At 45.5% G+C, this 18,452-nt stretch overlaps 2 protein-coding genes across 4 annotated transcripts; one reads left to right on the top strand and one right to left on the bottom strand.

The window, feature by feature from the left end:
• Window positions 1-1,083: 1,083 nt before the first annotated feature.
• Window positions 1,084-7,015, bottom strand: UNG (uracil DNA glycosylase). 2 transcript variants are annotated; one of them, XM_081836563.1, is made up of 7 exons: window positions 6,786-7,015; window positions 6,070-6,267; window positions 4,523-4,618; window positions 3,817-3,914; window positions 3,551-3,639; window positions 2,562-2,740; window positions 1,084-2,224 (listed from the first exon to the last, which is right to left on the bottom strand). In XM_081836563.1, exons 1-7 carry the CDS (start codon window positions 6,873-6,875, stop codon window positions 2,084-2,086), a joined length of 891 nt encoding a protein of 296 aa, XP_081692689.1. In that variant the 5' UTR covers window positions 6,876-7,015; the 3' UTR covers window positions 1,084-2,083. The 2 variants fall into 2 exon arrangements, with proteins under 2 accessions (XP_081692689.1, XP_081692688.1); XM_081836562.1 differs by lacking the exon at window positions 6,786-7,015 and having other exon boundaries at window positions 6,070-6,381.
• An 821-nt stretch (window positions 7,016-7,836) lies between these two features.
• ALKBH2 (alkB homolog 2, alpha-ketoglutarate dependent dioxygenase) lies at window positions 7,837-15,241 on the top strand. 2 transcript variants are annotated; one of them, XM_081836564.1, is made up of 3 exons: window positions 7,837-8,284; window positions 9,319-9,520; window positions 14,769-15,241. In XM_081836564.1, the coding sequence occupies exons 1-3, from the start codon at window positions 7,996-7,998 to the stop codon at window positions 15,079-15,081; spliced, it is 804 nt and encodes a 267-aa protein (XP_081692690.1). In that variant the 5' UTR covers window positions 7,837-7,995; the 3' UTR covers window positions 15,082-15,241. The 2 variants fall into 2 exon arrangements, with proteins under 2 accessions (XP_081692690.1, XP_081692691.1); XM_081836565.1 differs by having other exon boundaries at window positions 7,842-8,284; window positions 9,322-9,520.
• The last annotated feature ends 3,211 nt before the right edge of the window (window positions 15,242-18,452 follow it).

The following is an 18,452-nucleotide window of genomic DNA, read 5'->3' as shown; positions in this document are numbered from 1 at the left end:
GACTGATAAGGCAATTGGGCCGCATCTGGCCCCCGGGCCTTAGTTTGCCTACCCATGTACGGTGGTACCTCGGGTTAAGAACTTACCGTAATTCGTTCCGAAGCACCACTTTAGCTAATGGGGCCTCCTGCCGCCACCGTGCGATTTCTGTTCTCATCCTGAAGCAAAGTTCTTAACCCGAGGTAATATTTCTGGGTTAGCGAAGTCTGTAACCTGAAGCGTATGTAACCCGAGGTACCACTGCATTGCTGCATCATCTGCATAGATCAGAACAGGGATGCGTCTTCCAGCAAAGAAGGTGCCCAGCTGGGCACCCTACAAATGTTGTGCTATTGGCGATTATTCATAATTTCCTCCCGCATCTTTTATAATACTCCAAGTCCTTTACTTCTGCCATTATGTCCAGAATTCAACCTTAAACTATGAGTGTTATTCCAATCCTACTAACAATTTTAACTATTTACAATCGTCTTTAAGATAAGTTATACTTTCCCCCCATTCCTTATTAAAATTTTGGTCTTCCCGATTACTGATTCTTTCGGTCATTTTAGCCATTTCAGCATAGTTCAGTTTTCTCAGGAGTGTGGACAGTAGCATTAATGGAGAAACTCGCCAGTTAAATGCTCCACCCAAGATGCTGGCAACCTCTTAGAAATATGGTATCTTACCCTAACCTTTTCAGTAGATAATACTATCTGGACCCCACTACGCACGAACAACTCTGGTACAGTGTGTTTCGCTAACAGTCATTCTCATTTCAATAACTAATTGGAAACTTGCTGAGATTTATTGTAATTCAATAAGTCTGCAGAACTCGGCTGTGGTGCTCCTTTCCCAGAGGTGCATCTGGCTGCCTCACTATAAAGTTTTTGGCGAGTGCTTAAAGTGCATTGCGTTACCCTGGCCTTTGGCGCCTGAAATCTGTGTTTTCAGGATCCACCTTATTCTTGCATATGCAATACATTTTAACCGTTTTTAATTCCCAATTTTAAATTGTTGCAACCCACCCTGGGAACTGCTGGTGAAATGTGGGTAATAAATTTAATAACACATATGCAAAAGAAGCAGTGGGGGGAGCCAACAAACAGCAAATAACAAATATGTTTATTTTTATAACAAATATACAGTGACTGTAAAAAAAAATAGTTGCATTGTTGTCACCTAGTGGTACAAAGAGTAAAAAAAACCACAAGTACAAGTCATAATTTGGTATTTAAAACATACCAGAACAGAATATCTTATTATGCAATTTGCACATAAAAAGGGTATGCCAGACTTTCTTATAATTTACAGAAGTTGATAATGATGGCTCCTACAAGCCCAATACCTGCAACAGAAGTTTAGCTGCCAACTGTGGCTGAGTAAGATTTTCATGTGTGATGTTTTCCCTAACACAACCATCATTAGCACTGGGAACCCCACTTCTCCTATAGGTCAGGCAATGCTTTCCAACATTTGGCTCCATCCTTTCCTTATCCCAATGAGAAAAAAGCAACTGGAATCCTTTGACTTTGCCACAGCTGATCTAATTCCTGCAGACCACAGAAAACTATGTGAAAACAGGGTCACAGTTCACAGCAACTGATGCAACCTTTAATTGACAACTGATAAAAGGACAAGCTTAGAAGACTAAATAAGACATTGATTTGTACATCATAAACAGTTTGCTAAATGGATACTTCACTGAGTGGGCCAAAAATGAAAAATGAAATTCTTTGGTGTAAAAATATATATGAAAAGGTGCCTTCATTTCCCTCAACATGAGATGTACAAGATGGGGAGTAAAAACCAACAAGCCCATTTTACAATAGCTAATAACAGAATGGAATGCCTTCCTTGGCACTAGCCAGAGTGAACATAAAAAGGCTAACATCTCAGCCAATCTATTTTTGTCCCAAGATGCACCAAGTATGTGAAAAACACATTTTCAGGATTAATTCCATTAAATTCTAAGCTACTCCAAAATAAGAGATTTGGAGTAGACTCTTTGATCTGGCACATTCAATTAAAACAAATCCAAAGAATTATTCCCAAGTAGTGACTGTACTCTAAGAATCAAACACAGTTGGTTTCAAATTCTGTGTCACAGGGTGCTCCAATCAATGGGCTTCTTCCCAGACTTTTTCAGCAATTCATTTGTTTTAGAGAAATGCTTACAGCCAAAGAAACCCCTGTGCACTGACAGGGGTGAAGGGTGAGCTGTCTGTAGGACGTGGTGCCGTTTCTGCAAGAAATCAGAGATGTTAATACCTTGTAGTCATCCCGCCCCACTGAACTGCCACCACATTTGCAGAATCTTAGGTTTTGTACTGCTGTCCCATGGACCAATATCATTTAACAGAAACACTGACCAAACCTGAGCCCATCCTCTAATAATCCCAGTTCTGCAGTCCCAGAATACCCTTTTAAAACAATGTACTCTAATGGGTGCTGCATGAGGCCGTAATCCAAGCTCAGGATTAGATTCCATGCTGCATACCACACAGACCAGCTCCCAGCCTTTCCCCACTGTCCAGACTAGTGTCACTTCCAGAGGAATGGAAAAGCAACGGTGCACTTACCCTGTCAATAGAGCTGCCTTTCCTCTGAGCATAAGCCCCCCAAAGCATGAAGACCACACCATCCAAGTTGCTGTTTAGCCAGGAGACCACTGCGTCTGTGAACTGCTCCCAGCCCTTCTCTTTGTGGGAGTTGGCTTGGTGTGCTCGGACTGTAAGAACAGCATTGAGTAGCAGTACTCCTAGGTTGAAAATGAAACAGGAAAGGGTGAGCAAGCATGCAGAAAACATTAAATAAAAATATGCTGCTTTTGCTGCTAGGAAGGGCAAATGATCAATACTCTGCACACAAAATATGTTTATTCAGTATGTTTATCCCAGCCAAATTCTGCAACACCAGAAGAGGTCAACCCCCACCTCCCAGCGTATTTGAGGGCATTTTATTGTAGCTTGTGTGTTTAATTTAATGCTAATGGCTGTATAAACTTATAATAAGCAGCTGTTCTGTAAGGGAGCTGCATGTAGCAGCAAAACTATCCACTGTTCTGTAAAGTCTGTACTGTACAGTCATACCTCGTGTTATGTTTGCTTTATGATACGTTTTTTCAGGTTGCGTCCTGCGGCGACCCGGGAATACCGGAAAGGGTTACTTCTGGGTTTTGCCGCTCGTGCATACGCAGATGTGCAAAATGACGTCACGCGCATGCGCAGAAGCGGGTTGCGTTCTGCTCATGTTGTGAACGGGGCTCCGGAACGGATCCCATTCGCAACCAGAGTACCACTGTATTTGAGCTAAGCTTGCTCTTTTCAGCAAGATCTAGCCTCTCTGAAGCAGCAGGAGGCTGGGATTGTGTTGGATGTTCAGGGGCTGTTTCCTTGCTAAAATCTGGGGCGTGCTGAAAGGAATTCTCCATCCACTGCTGCAAGTACTACCATTGGCTGCTGGAAAGAAGCAATCTGTATCCAGAAGGTGAAACAAACACACATGATAGCAGCTGGGGGAAGCCCACCACAGGGGGAAAAGCGCCCAACAAACTTTGATCCTGCTTCACCTTGTTTAGCCCACCCGGTCAAGTCTCCATGGCCAGGATGAGAAAAGCCTTCTATGTCTTCAGCCAGTTCTTTGTAGATGTTCTCTAGGCTATGATCAAAAATAAGAAAGGTTTTGACAGACTTCCTCTCATGCATTTGTATCATAGGGATTTCATTTATTACATAACAACATATTAGTGATAACTATGAAAATGAAAGACTAATGGAAAGGCAGCATTGCATATCTGGTCCTAATAGGACTACAAAGTTTAAAGCCTAATCTTACCTGGGTGGAGGTGGAACTGGTCTCTGGACGCTGAAACAGAGTCCGTGTGCTTGGTTGGGTCCATGATATGGGTCTTGGCCCAAGATGACAGCTTTTACCTGAACAACGTTACAAAAGTGGAAATTTGTTCAATACAATCACTCCTACTGTCATTCATCTCTGCCCAGTTTAATACGTCCCTTTGGTAGGACACCGTTATGTGGCTGGTTATACCTTGCTCTTTCTCTCGTGTGTTCCAGAGGAGACCAATGGAACAACTATATAAACACCACAGTTCATGAGCAACCCAGTCAGATGGGGTACAAATAATAAATGATTATAAATTATTATTATGTAGCGTGCTTGATTAAAAGCTCCATGTTCAAATCTCAGAACATGGGTAGTTTTAAGGAAGCCCCACCATTCCATTCCATTCCACCCCTTTCAGCTTCACCTAGCATTTATCCAATTGGATTAACTAATAGTGGCCTCCCTTTACAGTCAGGACAACTTAGATACAGTAGTGTATGCAAAACATTCTGAGGCCAAAATGCAACTAGCAGCACCAAACATTATTGTTACTAGCCCATGGTTTTCAAAACAATGCAGACACAAAGTGCAACGCTTATCTAGAGGCGGAAAAAAGAGAAGATATCACTGACAACTTAGTGACTCCTGAAGGAAAAGGTAGAATAAATGTAGGGCTGATTGTACCAGGTTTACTCACATCACGGATACTGCACATCTGAGTCCAGGTGAAGACTTGATGCACAGCTGGATACACTGTGTAGCGTTTGCGCTCTGCAGCAACAAAGTCCGTTAGCTGTTTTGGGAAACAGAAGCAGAGTTTCAAATCCTGGTTAAGGAGGGCCAGCAGGTTAAGTAGGTAGCTGTTTGATTGCACACAAGCACCTAGGCGTCACACACAATATTGTGTTTCAAGCAGTCATTTTAAAATTTCAATTCAGTTAACGCATAAAGCTTTCTTCTGTCAATACATCCCATTAATGCCCAAGGCTTTAAAGAGAGGCCAGCCAGCCACTTGTTTTTAAAGATGTGAAGAGTTTGCTTCACGCAGACTTGAAATTGGATCCCATGATATAAGCCAGGCGGCTGAGTTTTCAGAAAAGTTGTGATGAACTTTCAAGAGATACAGAAACTTGAGAAACATGCTTGAAAGTGAGGGGAACATTGCAAGGTGGAGCCTCCCATTTCAGGACAAGTGATGACCCTGGAGCCCCTCTCCAATTTTTAGCCACAGCTTCTTGCCTAACATCTATGGACTCCAACGTCAGTTGCAGCAAGATACATGCTCAATAATTAACAAAATACTTCTAGCCACCAGGAGCTTCTTCAGACAGGGTAGATGAAATCTAAATATTTTTGCATCTCTCTTGTATATAAAGGCTGATCAATAATGGTTTTGGAGAAACTGTTAATGCCACTTTGGGCCCGCAAGGTAGACAGGAATAACCACTTAATTATTATGTAAATACAGTATACACAAGGAGAGTAAGACCACATCCTATGTAAATTTCCATGAGTGCTAGCTCCATGAAGGAACCACTTCCATGCAAACATACAAAAGGAACCACTTCCATGCAAACATACAAAAGACCAGGTTGCAGGACTAGAACCCTACACACACAATTTCACCACCACCCCTCCTCTCCCAAACCTTATACTGTACTCAACAATGTAACTGATCTGTAGAAAAGACTGTACAGCACAACTTGAAAAAAGAGACAAGGTGTTTAAGCCAAGGAAAACTTTAATCATAAATATATAAATAACCCTACACACACTTACTAGGAAGCCCTATTGAGCCCAGCGGCACACTTGCGCGAGTAACAAGCATAGAAGTCTGCTACCAAGTACTGAATAAGCTATTGACGCGGCATAAAGGGAAACAGAAAGGGAAGAAATGCATGTCTGTAAAGGAGGAAAGAGATAGGCACCAAGGCAGGCAAGTGTGCAGATTTTGGTACAGTCCATTTAACACAGCACAGCAACAGCAGGTCTGTTTTCGATATAATAAATTAAGGGGGGGGGATCCATTAAAGTGGCCCGGACTGCAGCTCCGTGCGGGAGCACATCCTTTGCTCGCATCAGGTGCGTTGCAATCGCCCTTCTCTCCAGTTCAAAGGACGTCAGGTAGGGGAGATGGGCTGAGACCCCTCCTGGGGCGCCGCCGCGCACCAGACGGGGCGGCAGTTCCCCCTTGCCCTGCCCATGGCAGCCCCCCCCCCGCCTTCCTCTCCGCCTCTGGCCCACCTGGGCGAAGTAGGGCTTGGCGAACTCCGCGGCGAGAGCGAGCCTCCAGTCCGGCGCGACCTCCGGAGGAGCGAGGCTGCTGAGGCGGGAAGCGAGTCTCTGCAAGGCCGCCTCTTTGTTCCGGCGGATCCGCTCCAGCTGCTCCGGGCTGAGAGGCGGGGACGGAGCGCCAGCCTTCGACCTCTTCGGAGAGCCGGCCTGCGGGCGGAAGAAGCGCGTGAGGGGCGGCCAAGCGGCAGCAGGAGCCAGGCAGCAGCGGAGCGAGGCCAGACCAGGGCCCGCCCTCGCCGCCGCCATGAGAAACCAAAACACGGGCGACTTGCGCGCCCAATTGGCCCGCGACACCAAAAGCGCCGTGTATCGGCCTATCACTTGCGAGATAGCGCCCCCTCCTTTCTCATTGGTTACGGGCCATCAAAACAGCTTCCTAATTGGCCGCCGGTCCGGAGCCCTGCAGCCCGCTCGCCCTATCGCAGTTCTGCTTGAAAGCCCCTGCCTTCAGTTGATCTCTGTTGCTAAGGTAGCCCTAGCTCTTCTTGGTTAAGAGCACCGAGTCGGACTTAGTCCCACCCCCGGACGCTTCCCATTGGCTTGAGGGCGGCTAAAGCGCTTCCCATTGGCCGGTACCTCAGGAAGGCGCCTTTTTCTCCCCCGCTGGAAGCGAGGCCCTCGGGCGAGCGAGCTCCCCGTCCCCTCTCGCCTGGCTCCCTTTGTACCTCAGCGGTCCCGACTGGCTCCGGGGAGCGGCTCCGCTTCTTGGCCTGCGCTGCCGAGAAGAACGAAAGCAGCGTCTTCTGGCCGATCATGGTGGCTCCGCTCGCAGACGGGCTCCGGCGCTGCAGCTCGGAAAGAAGGGCGCCGAGGGAAAGGCAGCAGGCGCAGCAGCCGCTGGCTCAGCTCTTCTGCCCCTCACGGCAAGAGCCGCCGCCGCCCGCTCCCGCTTCAGGTACGCTTGAAAATTGGCGCCCAAGCGAGCGCGCATGCGCAGCCGAGGAGCGTCTGGGGCCCGCCCGCTTGCTCCTTGTGCGCATGCGCAGCGCCTGTTCTCGGGAGGCGGGGGGAAACAGCGAGAAGGATCGTCCTCCTTGCAAGAGGGGCGTGCAGGCCTCCCCTTGCGCGCTAGGGCCGCCGACTTGCGTGATGAGCGTGCGCGTAGGAAGAGAGAGCCGTGTCTCCGCCGCCGCAGATCACCATCAAAGCACAATCAACCTTACAAACAAAGTGTGGTCAAAAGTAATATTGGAAACTGCGCCTGTGCTGCTCCGAGGTTATGTTTTGCAATTTTGATTTTACATTCATGAGAAGCTTTTACGGTGCTTGGGAAGCCCTCGGGATGGAGCGAACAGACTTTGTCTTGTTCTGAAATAACAACACTACCATTTTTCTTTCTAGCAGGCAGGGCTCTCGGTTAGTACCTTTTGCAGGAAGGGAGGAGCTGCAAGGAGTGACTGGAAAGGAGACGAAGGTGGGACCTGAAACAGGATTCAGGCAGTGAGGCTCCCTGGCCTCGGTTCCAGGAGGCGCCTTGGAGAATATCCTGGGCATTGCAGGGAGGTAAGACGTGCACTGGAGTGCAGCCATAGCATGGCATTTTAACCCTAAGGCATGAAAGAGCAGCCTTCCCCTACAATGTATCCCCGGCACCTGGTATACAGGGGTACATTGCTTCTGAACTTGGAGGTTCCATTTTGGTCATGCAAGCTAGGATTGATGGAATTGGAATACAGCACCATCCAGCAGGCCAAAGGCTCCCCATCCCTTGGGTATAATTTGCAGACAAATTATAGTTTCCAGCTGCTGCAAGTATATTAGTAAAAAGAGCACTCCACAGCCAGGAGCGCCCCACTCCAGGCATATCTAATCTGGTTCTGGTCAATCACAGGGTTGCCCTCCTACAGCCTCAGTTGAGGTGCATAGCAACTGGCGATGGAGAAATTCATTGTCCGGGGGCCTCTTAAGACCACAGCAGCAAAGAACAAGAGGAAGTCCCCTGGGCCAGAGCGGGAGGAGGCTGACTCTGGTGCGGAAGGCAGTGGAAGAAGCAAGAAGAGGCCCAAGCTGGATGCATCCCACCAAAGCAAGACTCCCTTGGTTGGTGCTTCATGGAAACACATCCGGGCAGAAGGGCTAAACTGTGATTATAGGATCCTTTTCAACAAAGCAGAGGCTGACAGGATCTTCCAGGAGCTTGAAAAGGAAGTGGAATATTTTGAAGGTAAACAGATCTGATCTTTGAATCTTTCATGAATTCTCTGTGCGCGGCAGGGCTTTCTGGAGCATACTATAAATAGATTTCCTCATTTTTATGGCTATTATTATTTATTAAACTTATATACCACCCTTCACCTGAAGATCTATGGGCAGTTCACAAGATAAAGATACAAGATAAAAGCACAAAATAAAAAGTCAAAAACGAAACAATAACCCCCCCTCCAACAACACGTTTAAAAGGCTGTAGAATCTTAATTAGCCTGGCTGAAGTGGAATGTTTTTGCCTGGTGCCTAAAAATAAATAATGAAGGCACCAAGCAAACCTTCCTGGGGAGAGCATTCCACAAACAGCCATTACGTAGCTATTGTGGTCCTGAGCTGTTTAAGGCTTTATAGGTCAAAACCAGCACTTTGAATTGGACCCGGAAACTAACTGGCAGCCAGTGCAATCAGACCAGGATCAGTGTGAACGCTCAAACCAGTGAGCAACCTGACTGTCAAATTCTGCACCAGCTGAAGCTTCCAAACCGTCTTCAGGGGCAGTAATGATAATAATAGCCAGGCTGAGAAGCAGTTTCTCACTGAATGGGCAGGGGGCTGCAGTGAAGAGGGTTGTTTAATGGGGAAGGGCCATAGCTCAGTTGTAGAGTACCTGCTTTGCATGCAGAACGTATCAGGTTAAATTTGCAGAGTTACATGTCTCTGTGTGAAACATTCTTCTCTCCCCACACCCTTCTCTCCCTCTGGCCTCTCCCTAACTCGCGGCAAGAGGTTTTCTCCTCTACATCTGTCTCTCCTGCTCTCCCTTTCTCCTTTCCACACAAACACACACGGCATGGAAGGAAAAGCAATTTCTAGAGGGGTGGTGATGTAGGAAGCAGAGATCAACCGCAGTGTCCAGAGGGCCCCATGAATTGAATCGGGGGGCCACCAGAAGTTCCCCACCACTGCTCTCAGGGGAAATTTTTACTTGGTGGCATTTCTTCCCTGCATCTGGTTATGAAAGCCCATCTTGAGTTTGTCATCTTTTTTTCAAAGCAGGAGAGTTCACTAAACTCCACATATTTGGAAAGTGGCACAACATCCCAAGGAAGCAAGTGACCTACGGGGATGCTGGCTTGACGTACACATACTCAGGTGTCACTTTCTCACCCAAGCCATGGATTCCAGTTCTGGATCACATAAGAGACCAAATCCAGCTAACCACTGGGGACACCTTCAATTTTGTTCTCATTAACAGGTAACGTTGGGCAGGTGGTGGTGGTTAGTATGGCATTGAGCACCAGGGAACCAGTTCTCCATGCCCAGTCCCTTACACTGACTTGTGATTGCTGTTGTGACATACAGAGGGCAGTGCAGGAGGAGCTTGACATCCTACTGCATTTCTTTTTTTTTTAAAATAATTTTTATTAAGGTTTTCCAAATTAAAACAAATTAAATCCAATTTATAAACTTTTTCCAATAACTAGGACTTCCCCTCCCCACCCCCTCATGTATTCCAAATCTTCCAAATAAACAATTAGGTTCAACAAATTCTTATCCCCAAATTGCAATCATCCTCCATTACCCAGTTTAGCGTAATTCCCATCCCCCTAAGATCGATCTATTCCCTTCCACGAGTTTCCCCCTTTCAAACATAATACAAAAAAAAAACAAAAACATAGAATTAAATAATAATTTTACAACCTTTGGATTCCAACTTTCCCTCCCCTTTTTCCCTGCTACGTTCCTCCTAACCCTCCATCTCTAATATCTTCCTGGAGTTCCCACATTGCGTTAAACCCACATCCCTCTGATTCTTTGCCAGTCTTATTAATTGCGAATGTCCAATCATTAAATTACGAATGTCCAATCCTAAAAGAAGTCTAACGAGAAGAGGGTCCATTTCTTCTATCCAGATTTTTATATCCAGGAGTAGAAACTCCAATTTTAAATCCATAAGCTTGTCAAATCTGGATATCCCAAATATCCCCTTTCCCATTTCTGTCCAGTTCTTGTTATTTCCTTGTTCTTGTCGGCCATTCTCCTCCTTTTTGTTTCTCTGTTCTCCCACAGAAATGTTCTTTCTCCAAAAGTTTCTAATATCCCTGCAGAGGCTTGTTGTTCAGGAGCAAAACATTACATCATGATCCTTTCATTTTCCAACAGATAGTTCCATTGTTTCCTATAGTGTGTAGACCTCTGTAGACAAAATAGTGTTCCATTTCTGCAGTTTCCCAGGAGATTAAAAGTTCTATTCAACTGCACAAGTTTCCTGTCAAAAACACATGCAATATCCCTCAGCTCCTCTAGGTGGATTCCCGTAACAAAGTTCCCTTCCAAAGCCCATCCACCAGTCCAAATAGCTTGTTTATCCTTATTTGAACAATTTGAAACAATTTATACCCAACTTATATCAAATGTAACCGGCAAAGTCCATAACCAAGTCTCTGTTACATTCTTCCGTTTTGACAGCTCCTTGACAGCTGTCAAAACCTGTCAAAACCTCCGTTACTCTTCTCCAGGCATTTTCACGAATCGCTCCAGGGATTCCGGGGGGGGGGGGGGTGTTGCTTTTTAATACAAATTCCACTTTTCTCCTCCGGCTCAATCTTATAAGTTTCCCTCGCGAAGTTGCTAATTCGGTGAAATAAGGTTACTCTCGATCTTAGTTATCCATTCCTTTGTTTTGGCTCTTCTACAATTTCGGGGGGGGCTGACTTCCTTTTTTCCACCTCCCCCGTTCGCTCCAAATTTTAAAAATTTGTCCCCTTTTTTTAGTCCATATTCCAATTACTCACGGGTTCTTCTTTTAGATCCAAATTTTCAATAGAAGAAGTCAGCGCTCTCCGCCGGATGGCATGCGGCTGCGCTCGGCAGGGATAGCAGAGAACTCAAGCACCACGCTTCTCCCCGGCACCCGATCCGGAGCCTTTAAAAAGGCTCCTTCACGAGTCGGGAGGGCGCTAACGGTGCCAGCCGAGTCTCCATGTCCACGGCCTCCTCTGGCCGTGGTTTTTAAGGGTCCCCGCATCGCCGGTGCGGTAGGACCCAGCCCCTGCCGAGCAGACTCCCTCCGGAGCTCGGAGGGAGTCCGCCATTCGGCGCTGGCGCCAACCCGGAAGTCTGACATCCTACTGCATTTCTACAGGAGCTGCCCTTGACTACGTTTGCCAACTGCTGCTCTCCAGATGTTTTTGGACTACAATTCCCACCAGACACTGCCAGCAGAGTTACACGATAGTTTATGGGAAGAAAAGGACATTCATTTTTGCATTTAACACTTACATTCAAATATCAGTCATAATCATAAAAAATAGGATTCTCTGAGTCCTTGGACTCCCTGCCACCCTTCCATGGGTTCCATTATTAATCTTTTCCCACCTGCATCCTATAAAGTTCTCTAGTTCCAGTTACAGATAGGTAGCCGTGTTGGTCTGCCATAGTCAAAACAAAACAAATTCCTTCCAGTAGCACCTTAAAGACCAACTAAGTCAGTTCTTGGTATGAGCTTTCGTGTGCATGCACACTTCTTCAGATACACACTTCTTCAGATACACTGTGTGTATCTGAAGAAGTGTGCATGCACACGAAAGCTCATACCAAGAACTGACTTAGTTGGTCTTTAAGGTGCTACTGGAAGGAATTTGTTTTGTTTTGATAAAGTTCTCTATTTATCTTTAATATTCAATTTATACCATTGTTCATGTTACATCGGAAAATAACAGCTGGGCAGAGCTGAGTGGGGAACAGCTAGGAGAAGGAGAGAGAGAGAGAGAGAGAGAGAGAGAGAGAGAGAGAACAGACTCCCCTTTGCTGCAGAGTGTCTAGCCTTTATCTCCAAGGGCAAGGAGAGCTGATAAGGTTGGTATGCAGAAGGCTCAATGGCTGTGAGATGCCGGGGAGGGAAGCTTAATTGGGAGCACCTTTATCTCGGGAATGGATGCTTCGTTATTTTCCTGTGATCATTAAAGACCCTTTAAATGGTAAGGGACTCTTGTCACTTTGTCCTGCTTATCCGCAGCCAAAGTGGGGGGGGGGGGGAGCCAAGCCCCCAGAGCCTGACAACAATCTTTTCTGCTCCCTTGGTATTTTTGTACCTAAAATTCCTTTAAAAAAACCTTCTAGTTTTTTCACAAATGTTATTTTAAACATTTTTTTCAACTCATTATAAATTATTTTCCAATGCTTTTGCTATCTTACACATCCACCATATATAGTAGAAGGTGCCTTCTTTCTCTTTACGCTTCCAACAAATATTTGTAGTAGTTCTATACATTTTTGTTAATTTAGTAGGAGTTTAATACCAACGGTACATCATTTTCATAGAGTTTTCCTTCAACGTACAGCATGCTGTACATTTTAAGTCTTCCCTCCTTAATTTTTCCCATGACGACAATTGTATATTATATCCAATATCCCTTGCCCATTGTATCAATACAGATGTAACAGTATACATTTTAGAAAGTATTTTCGCTTTATTTTCCAACAAGTCTTTTTCAAACCTTAAAAATTCTTAATATATTCTAAAACCATTTATTTTATCCATTCTAAATGCATCATTTAATTGGTGATACTGTAACCAGTCAGTTAATAAGTCTTATATCCTCAAACTTCTCATTTTCAATTGTTCTTCTTTTGTTAACAGCTCTTTCTTTATACGTTGCCCATTCATTTTTTGCATTTAATTTTTTCACAGATTTCACCTCTAGCAGGGAAAGCCACCAAGGTGTTTTTTGGTCTAATAAATATTTATATTTCTCCCATACTACATAAATTGATTTTCTTACCAAATGGTTTAGGAAACCTTTATGCACTTTTGTCTTATCATACCAGAGATATGAATGCCACCCAGATCTGTTGTCATGACCTTCTAAATCTAGAATGCCTGCATTTTTTAACATTATCCACTCCCGAAGCCAGCAGAGACAGGACGCTTCATAATATAACCTCAAGTCTGGAAAAACCGCCTCTATCCTTTGCATCAGTTAACAATTTATATTTAATCCTTGGCTTCTTTCCCTGCCAGATAAATTTAGAAGTAACTTTTTGCCACTGCTTCAAGTGTCCTGCTCTACTGATAACGGGTACTGATTGAAATAAAAATAGCATTCTTGGCAATACATTCATTTTTATTACTGATATTCTTCCCCATAGTGATAAGCTCATCCTTCCCCCATACCTTTCGGTTTTTCTTTTTTTCTTTCCAAGTGGCTATATAGTTGTCAACCATACCTCTAAATATTTCACTTTTTTTCTATTGTCAATTCTGTTGTTCGATGTAAGTCTCTTTTTTATTGAACGGTCACATTTTTTACCAATACTTTCATTTTATTTTTATTCAACTTGAAAGCTGCTCCCTGACCAAATTCAGGAATTATCTCTAAGACCCTTGATATACTTACCATCAGGTCTTCTACTGTTATCACAAGGTCATCCACAAATGCTTTCAATTTATAAGCTCTGCACCCTACTGTTATACCTTTTATTCTATCACACCAGGGTTTCTAGAATTGATATAAATAATAATGGTGACTGGAAACATCCCCTTCTTGTCCCTTTTGTTATATTTTTCCGTTATCACATTGTTCACTATCAATATAGCCTGTTGATCTGAATAAGTCGCGTCAATTCTCCAAAGGAATGACTCTCCAAAGTTCATCATTTCTATAGTTTTTTTCCATAAAAATCCATGACACATTATCAAAGGCCTTCTCTGCATCTACAGACATTAAAGCCGCTTGCTTTTCATTCATCTGGCGGCCAGGAAGAAAGCCAGCTTGATCTTGATGAATTAAATCTTTTAACAGCATCTTCATATGATTTGCCATTATTGGCAAATAGTTTATAACCATTATTTAGCAGAGATACCTGCGTATAATTTTTTACTGATAGTAAATCTGTATCTTGTTTTGGAATTAATGTAATATATGCCTCTTTCCAAGAATCTGATACTTTCCCTGTATTCAAAATCTTATTCATTACATCTTTCAAAGGCTGTGCCAAAAGCTCTTATAGTTTTTATAGTACTTTGCTGATAGACCGTCTGACCCGGCGATTTACCTGTTTTTATCTGGTTAATTAACTGTTGTAATTCCATCACTGTTACTGGTGCATTTAAGTAATTAGTTTTCTCTTCCGAAATATTTGGCGGCCAATGGCCAGTCTAGTCCACCATCCTGTTCTTGCAGTGGCCAAAAAGATGCCTGTAGGAAATCCATATGGTATAGTACAGATTAAGTCGGAAAGGAGGAGAGATGTCATGGATCTTCCCCTGTGGAACCATTGGGGCAGGACCTTCAGGGCAGAAGTCTAGTTGCTGCCCCCTGAACAGAAGGAGCAGGAGACCAGCACCCCAAACACAGCAGCAGGGCTGGCTTACTGCATTCTGAAGTAAGTGAAATCATGCACATCACTATCTAAAGAGTATAGACCTCCACTCTGCAAGCGCATTTGAGTCCATAGTCTAAAACTACCTAACTGCTTCACTCATCTCCCCTCCCTGCCAGGTATAAGGACGGTCACGATCACATGGGGGAGCACAGAGATGATGAGCGAGAGCTGGCCCCTCGCAGCCCCATCGCATCCGTGTCCTTTGGAGCCTGCAGGGACTTTGTCTTCCGGCACAAGGATTCCCGAGGCAAAAACCCCTCGCGCTACATTGAGGCTGTCAAGTTGCAGCTGGAGCATGGGAGCTTGTTGATGATGAACTTCCCCACCAACCGTTACTGGTACCACAGCCTGCCCAGTCGCAAGAAGCTCCTGGCTCCGAGAATCAACCTGACATTTCGAAATGTGATGGCGCTGACCCCAGGGCAATGAGAGAGATGGCTCACTGAATTCCTTCCACACAGTGTTCGTTTGTCTCAAGAGTTTGGCCATCTAGTTTCTTTGTAGGCATGAATAGAGAGTGTTTCCAAGAGTGTTTTTTTGTTCCTTTTAGTGCCTTTGTGGTAAAAATAAAAAGCCATTTGGGGTCAAATACTTGGCTGATCATTGGATTTCAGGTGTTAGTACGGCCATGGTTCATATGGTGAATGTCCAGGTGGAGTGGGGTGGGGGGGCTATGCTTGCTTTGTAAAATGCAGGGGGCTTGAGGATTTCCTAGGCGCTTTGGGCGTAAGTGGCTACAGAAAAGGGAGTGACCAGCAGGATCGCCAGTAGCCCATGTTCATTAGGCAAAAGCTGCTTCTATAATCTTCTCTGAAGCAAAGCAGTAATGAAAGATAAACCTCCCCCGCCACCCTGATGTATATTTCCTTTGTAATACAGGGCTGGGGAGCCTGATCATAGGCCCTTCTGGTTGGTGGATCCAGGTCCCACCACACCTGGAGGGCCACAGGTTCCCCCAGCCTTGTATCACCAGAGCAACTCTTTAAAAATATTAATTGGATTTTATAGCTTTACAAAAGTAAAAACTGAAGAGAGTAACACAAAAAAACCATCCTGTATTCCCCACCCTCCCACTTCCCTAGTCCTCATCCAGAGCTATTCTTGAGTTTATAGAAACTGGCATGCAAATAACCAGTGAGTCTTGGTCCCTTGGAACCTACTCAGAGTTCAGTTTGCTTAGTAGTTATTGTGGATAGGTATTAACGGTAAAGGTAAAGGGAACCCTGACCATTAGGTCCAGTCGTGGCCGACTCTGGGGTTGTGGCGCTCATCTCGCTTTATTGGCCAAGGGAGCCGGTGTACAGCTTCCAGGTCATGTGGCCAGCATGACTAAGCCGCTTCTGGCAAACCAGAGCAGCACATGGAAACGCCGTTTACCTTCCCGACGGAGTGGTACCTATTTATCTACTTGCAGTTTGACATACTTTCAAACTGCTAGGTTGGCAGGAGCAGGGACCTAGCAACGGGAGCTCACCCCGTTGCGGGGATTCGAACCGCCGACCTTCTGATCGGCAAGTCCTAGGCTCTGTGGTTTAACCCACAGTGCCACCCGCGTCCCCTGTAGATGACAGTTAATCAATTTTCTTGCTCCTATTGGGCTAAAAGTATTAAGTCTTTAACTGAAGGATTCTTTGGATCTTTCCTTCTGTAGGACCATCCATTTATTTAGTATTTTCCAGACCATAAGGGAGCCAGTCCCCGGCCTCCTAAAAAGCAACCCCGGAAAGAAGCAAGTGGGTTATCAAGGAAGGAGGAGGAGAGGGGTGTTGCAAGAGGCAGTACCAGGTGAAATCTTGCAGATCAATGGCTTTGTTATAGAATATCTCAAGACAGGGAGTTCTGTTCATCATCCACCTGACCTAGGAACAAAGGCTACAAAGGTCAGGTCCTCTGCTAATATTGTTTCTGGTATGACTCCAAAAGCATAAGGGCTGTAGCTGGTGCTATATCTACTTACAGTAGTCCCATTTAAGTTAAAGCTCATGACTAATGGACATTGATTTCCATGGGTCTCCTCTGAGTACGACATAGTTGGCTGACGGAGCCGACGTACAGCTTCTGGGTCATGTGGCCAGCATGACTACGCTGTTTCTGGCGAACCAGAGCAGTGCATGGAAACGCCGTTTACCTTCCCGCCGGAACGGTACCTATTTATCTACTTGCACTTTGATGTGCTTTCGAACTGCTAGGTTGGCAGGAGCAGGGACCGAGCAACGGGAGCTCACCCCGTCACGGGGATTTGAACTGCTGACCTTCTGATCGTAGCTGGTGCTATATCTACTTACAGTCCCATTTACCGTATTTTTCGCACCATAGGACGCACTTTTTCCCTCCTAAAAAGCAAGGGAAAATGTGTGTGCGTCCTATGGAGCGAATGCAGGGGGAGGCAGGCGGGGAAAGCCCCCAAGAGCTGCACACAAGCTCTGTGCGCTCTTGCGGGCTTTTCCACAGGAGGGAGAAGGGACTGACTGGCTGCATCAGTCCCTTCTCCCACCTCCCAGAAAAACCAGGAGAAGCCGCAATCTCTTTAAAGGGGTTGTGCGGCTTCTGCGGGCTTTTGGGAGAGGTGAGGGAATCTCCCCACCTCCCAGTAAAGCCAGGAAAGCCCTGCACAGCGTCTCCCGGCAAGGAGAGGCTGCACTGGGCTAAAGGGGAAGCCAAAACAGCGAGCGGGATTCATCCGGCTCGCTGCCTTGGCTTGTGCCATAGCCTCGCGCGAACCCCTGCGGCAGGGAGAGGTTGCGCGCAGCCTGTACGCTGCTCTTTGGGGCTGGGGGAGAAAAAAGGTTTTTTTTCTTGATTTCCCCCCCTAAAAACTGGGTGCGCCCTATGGTCCGGTGCGCCCTATGGTGCGAAAAATACGGTAAGTTAAAGCTCAGGGCTAATGGACATTGATTTCCAGGGGTCTCCTCTGAGTAGGACATAGTTGGCTACAACCCATAGTGCTGTACAGCAAGATAAAGGCAAAAGTGGCATCTTAGCTTCAGGCTTACACTCCAGTGATACTGTCTAGAGCGGCCTTCCTGGTTCTTCTGGTTGTTAAGGACTCAGTTATGGAAACAGCCATGGCAGATGACCACAGGCGGAAAGAAATAGCTCGTTTCCTGCCTGTTACAAAGGTTGATGGAAGTATGATACATGCCACCATAACCAACCCACCCTGGGGAGCCCTTGGGGCAATTTCTGAGCCTCAGAAAAGGGAGAGGGGTGTGGGTGACTCCTGGATACCTAGTCCTATATTTACTGACTTTGCAAGTCATGAAATAGCCATAGGAAGCTAAGGCTGGGCCTATGACCTCTCAGGGCTGTGCAGCAGAAGTTCACTCTGGCAGCACAAAGGAAACTCCTCATAGCCAAAAGGCAAAAGTTAAAATATACAGCTCCTTGAAAAGCAGACTGGTAGATTTTCTGCCACATGGTACTGAACTGAGTAGTAAATCCAAGATCCTATTGTGACTAATTGCTGCCCATGAGAGTCATTGTGCTTGTAAACTACAGCACTTTGAAGGGGAATGAATAATTGCCACAAATCCTAGCCAGAGAGTTTCTGGCAGACTGTGCTTCCACTACAGGTGCTAAGGCCAGGGATGCAGGGTAGCATAAGGGCAGAGAAGAATAACCATCGCAGTTGTCAACACTGGGGTGTTCTCTTTAGGTTGTGTGACGCACCTGTGTTTATTAGTACCAAGCCAGGGTCCTTTTAACTAGTTTTATGCAGCAACAAGACCAGTTCACATAGACATGAACAGGTTTTCACTTATACCAACACAAAACTGTTTATGCAAAAACAGCAGTCTACA

Source organism: Podarcis erhardii (genome assembly GCF_964252035.2).
Source record: "Podarcis erhardii genome assembly, chromosome: 13".
NCBI lineage: Eukaryota > Metazoa > Chordata > Lepidosauria > Squamata > Lacertidae > Podarcis > Podarcis erhardii.
The sequence above is the reverse complement of the archived record's forward strand: the minus strand, read 5'-3'. Positions and strand labels throughout refer to the sequence as shown.

Coding starts and splice junctions, on each gene's coding strand:
- ALKBH2 (XM_081836564.1), top strand. CDS start 7,996: ATGGAGAAATTCATTGTCCGGGGGCCTCTTAAGACCACAGCAGCAAAG. Junction 8,285..9,318: donor GGAAGTGGAATATTTTGAAG/GTAAACAGATCT, acceptor TTTTTTTCAAAG/CAGGAGAGTTCACTAAACTC. Junction 9,521..14,768: donor AATTTTGTTCTCATTAACAG/GTAACGTTGGGC, acceptor CCTCCCTGCCAG/GTATAAGGACGGTCACGATC.
- UNG (XM_081836562.1), bottom strand. CDS start 6,366: ATGGCGGCGGCGAGGGCGGGCCCTGGTCTGGCCTCGCTCCGCTGCTGC. Junction 4,619..6,069: donor CCAAGCCCTACTTCGCCCAG/GTGGGCCAGAGG, acceptor TTCCCAAAACAG/CTAACGGACTTTGTTGCTGC. Junction 2,225..2,561: donor AAGGCAGCTCTATTGACAGG/GTAAGTGCACCG, acceptor GATTTCTTGCAG/AAACGGCACCACGTCCTACA.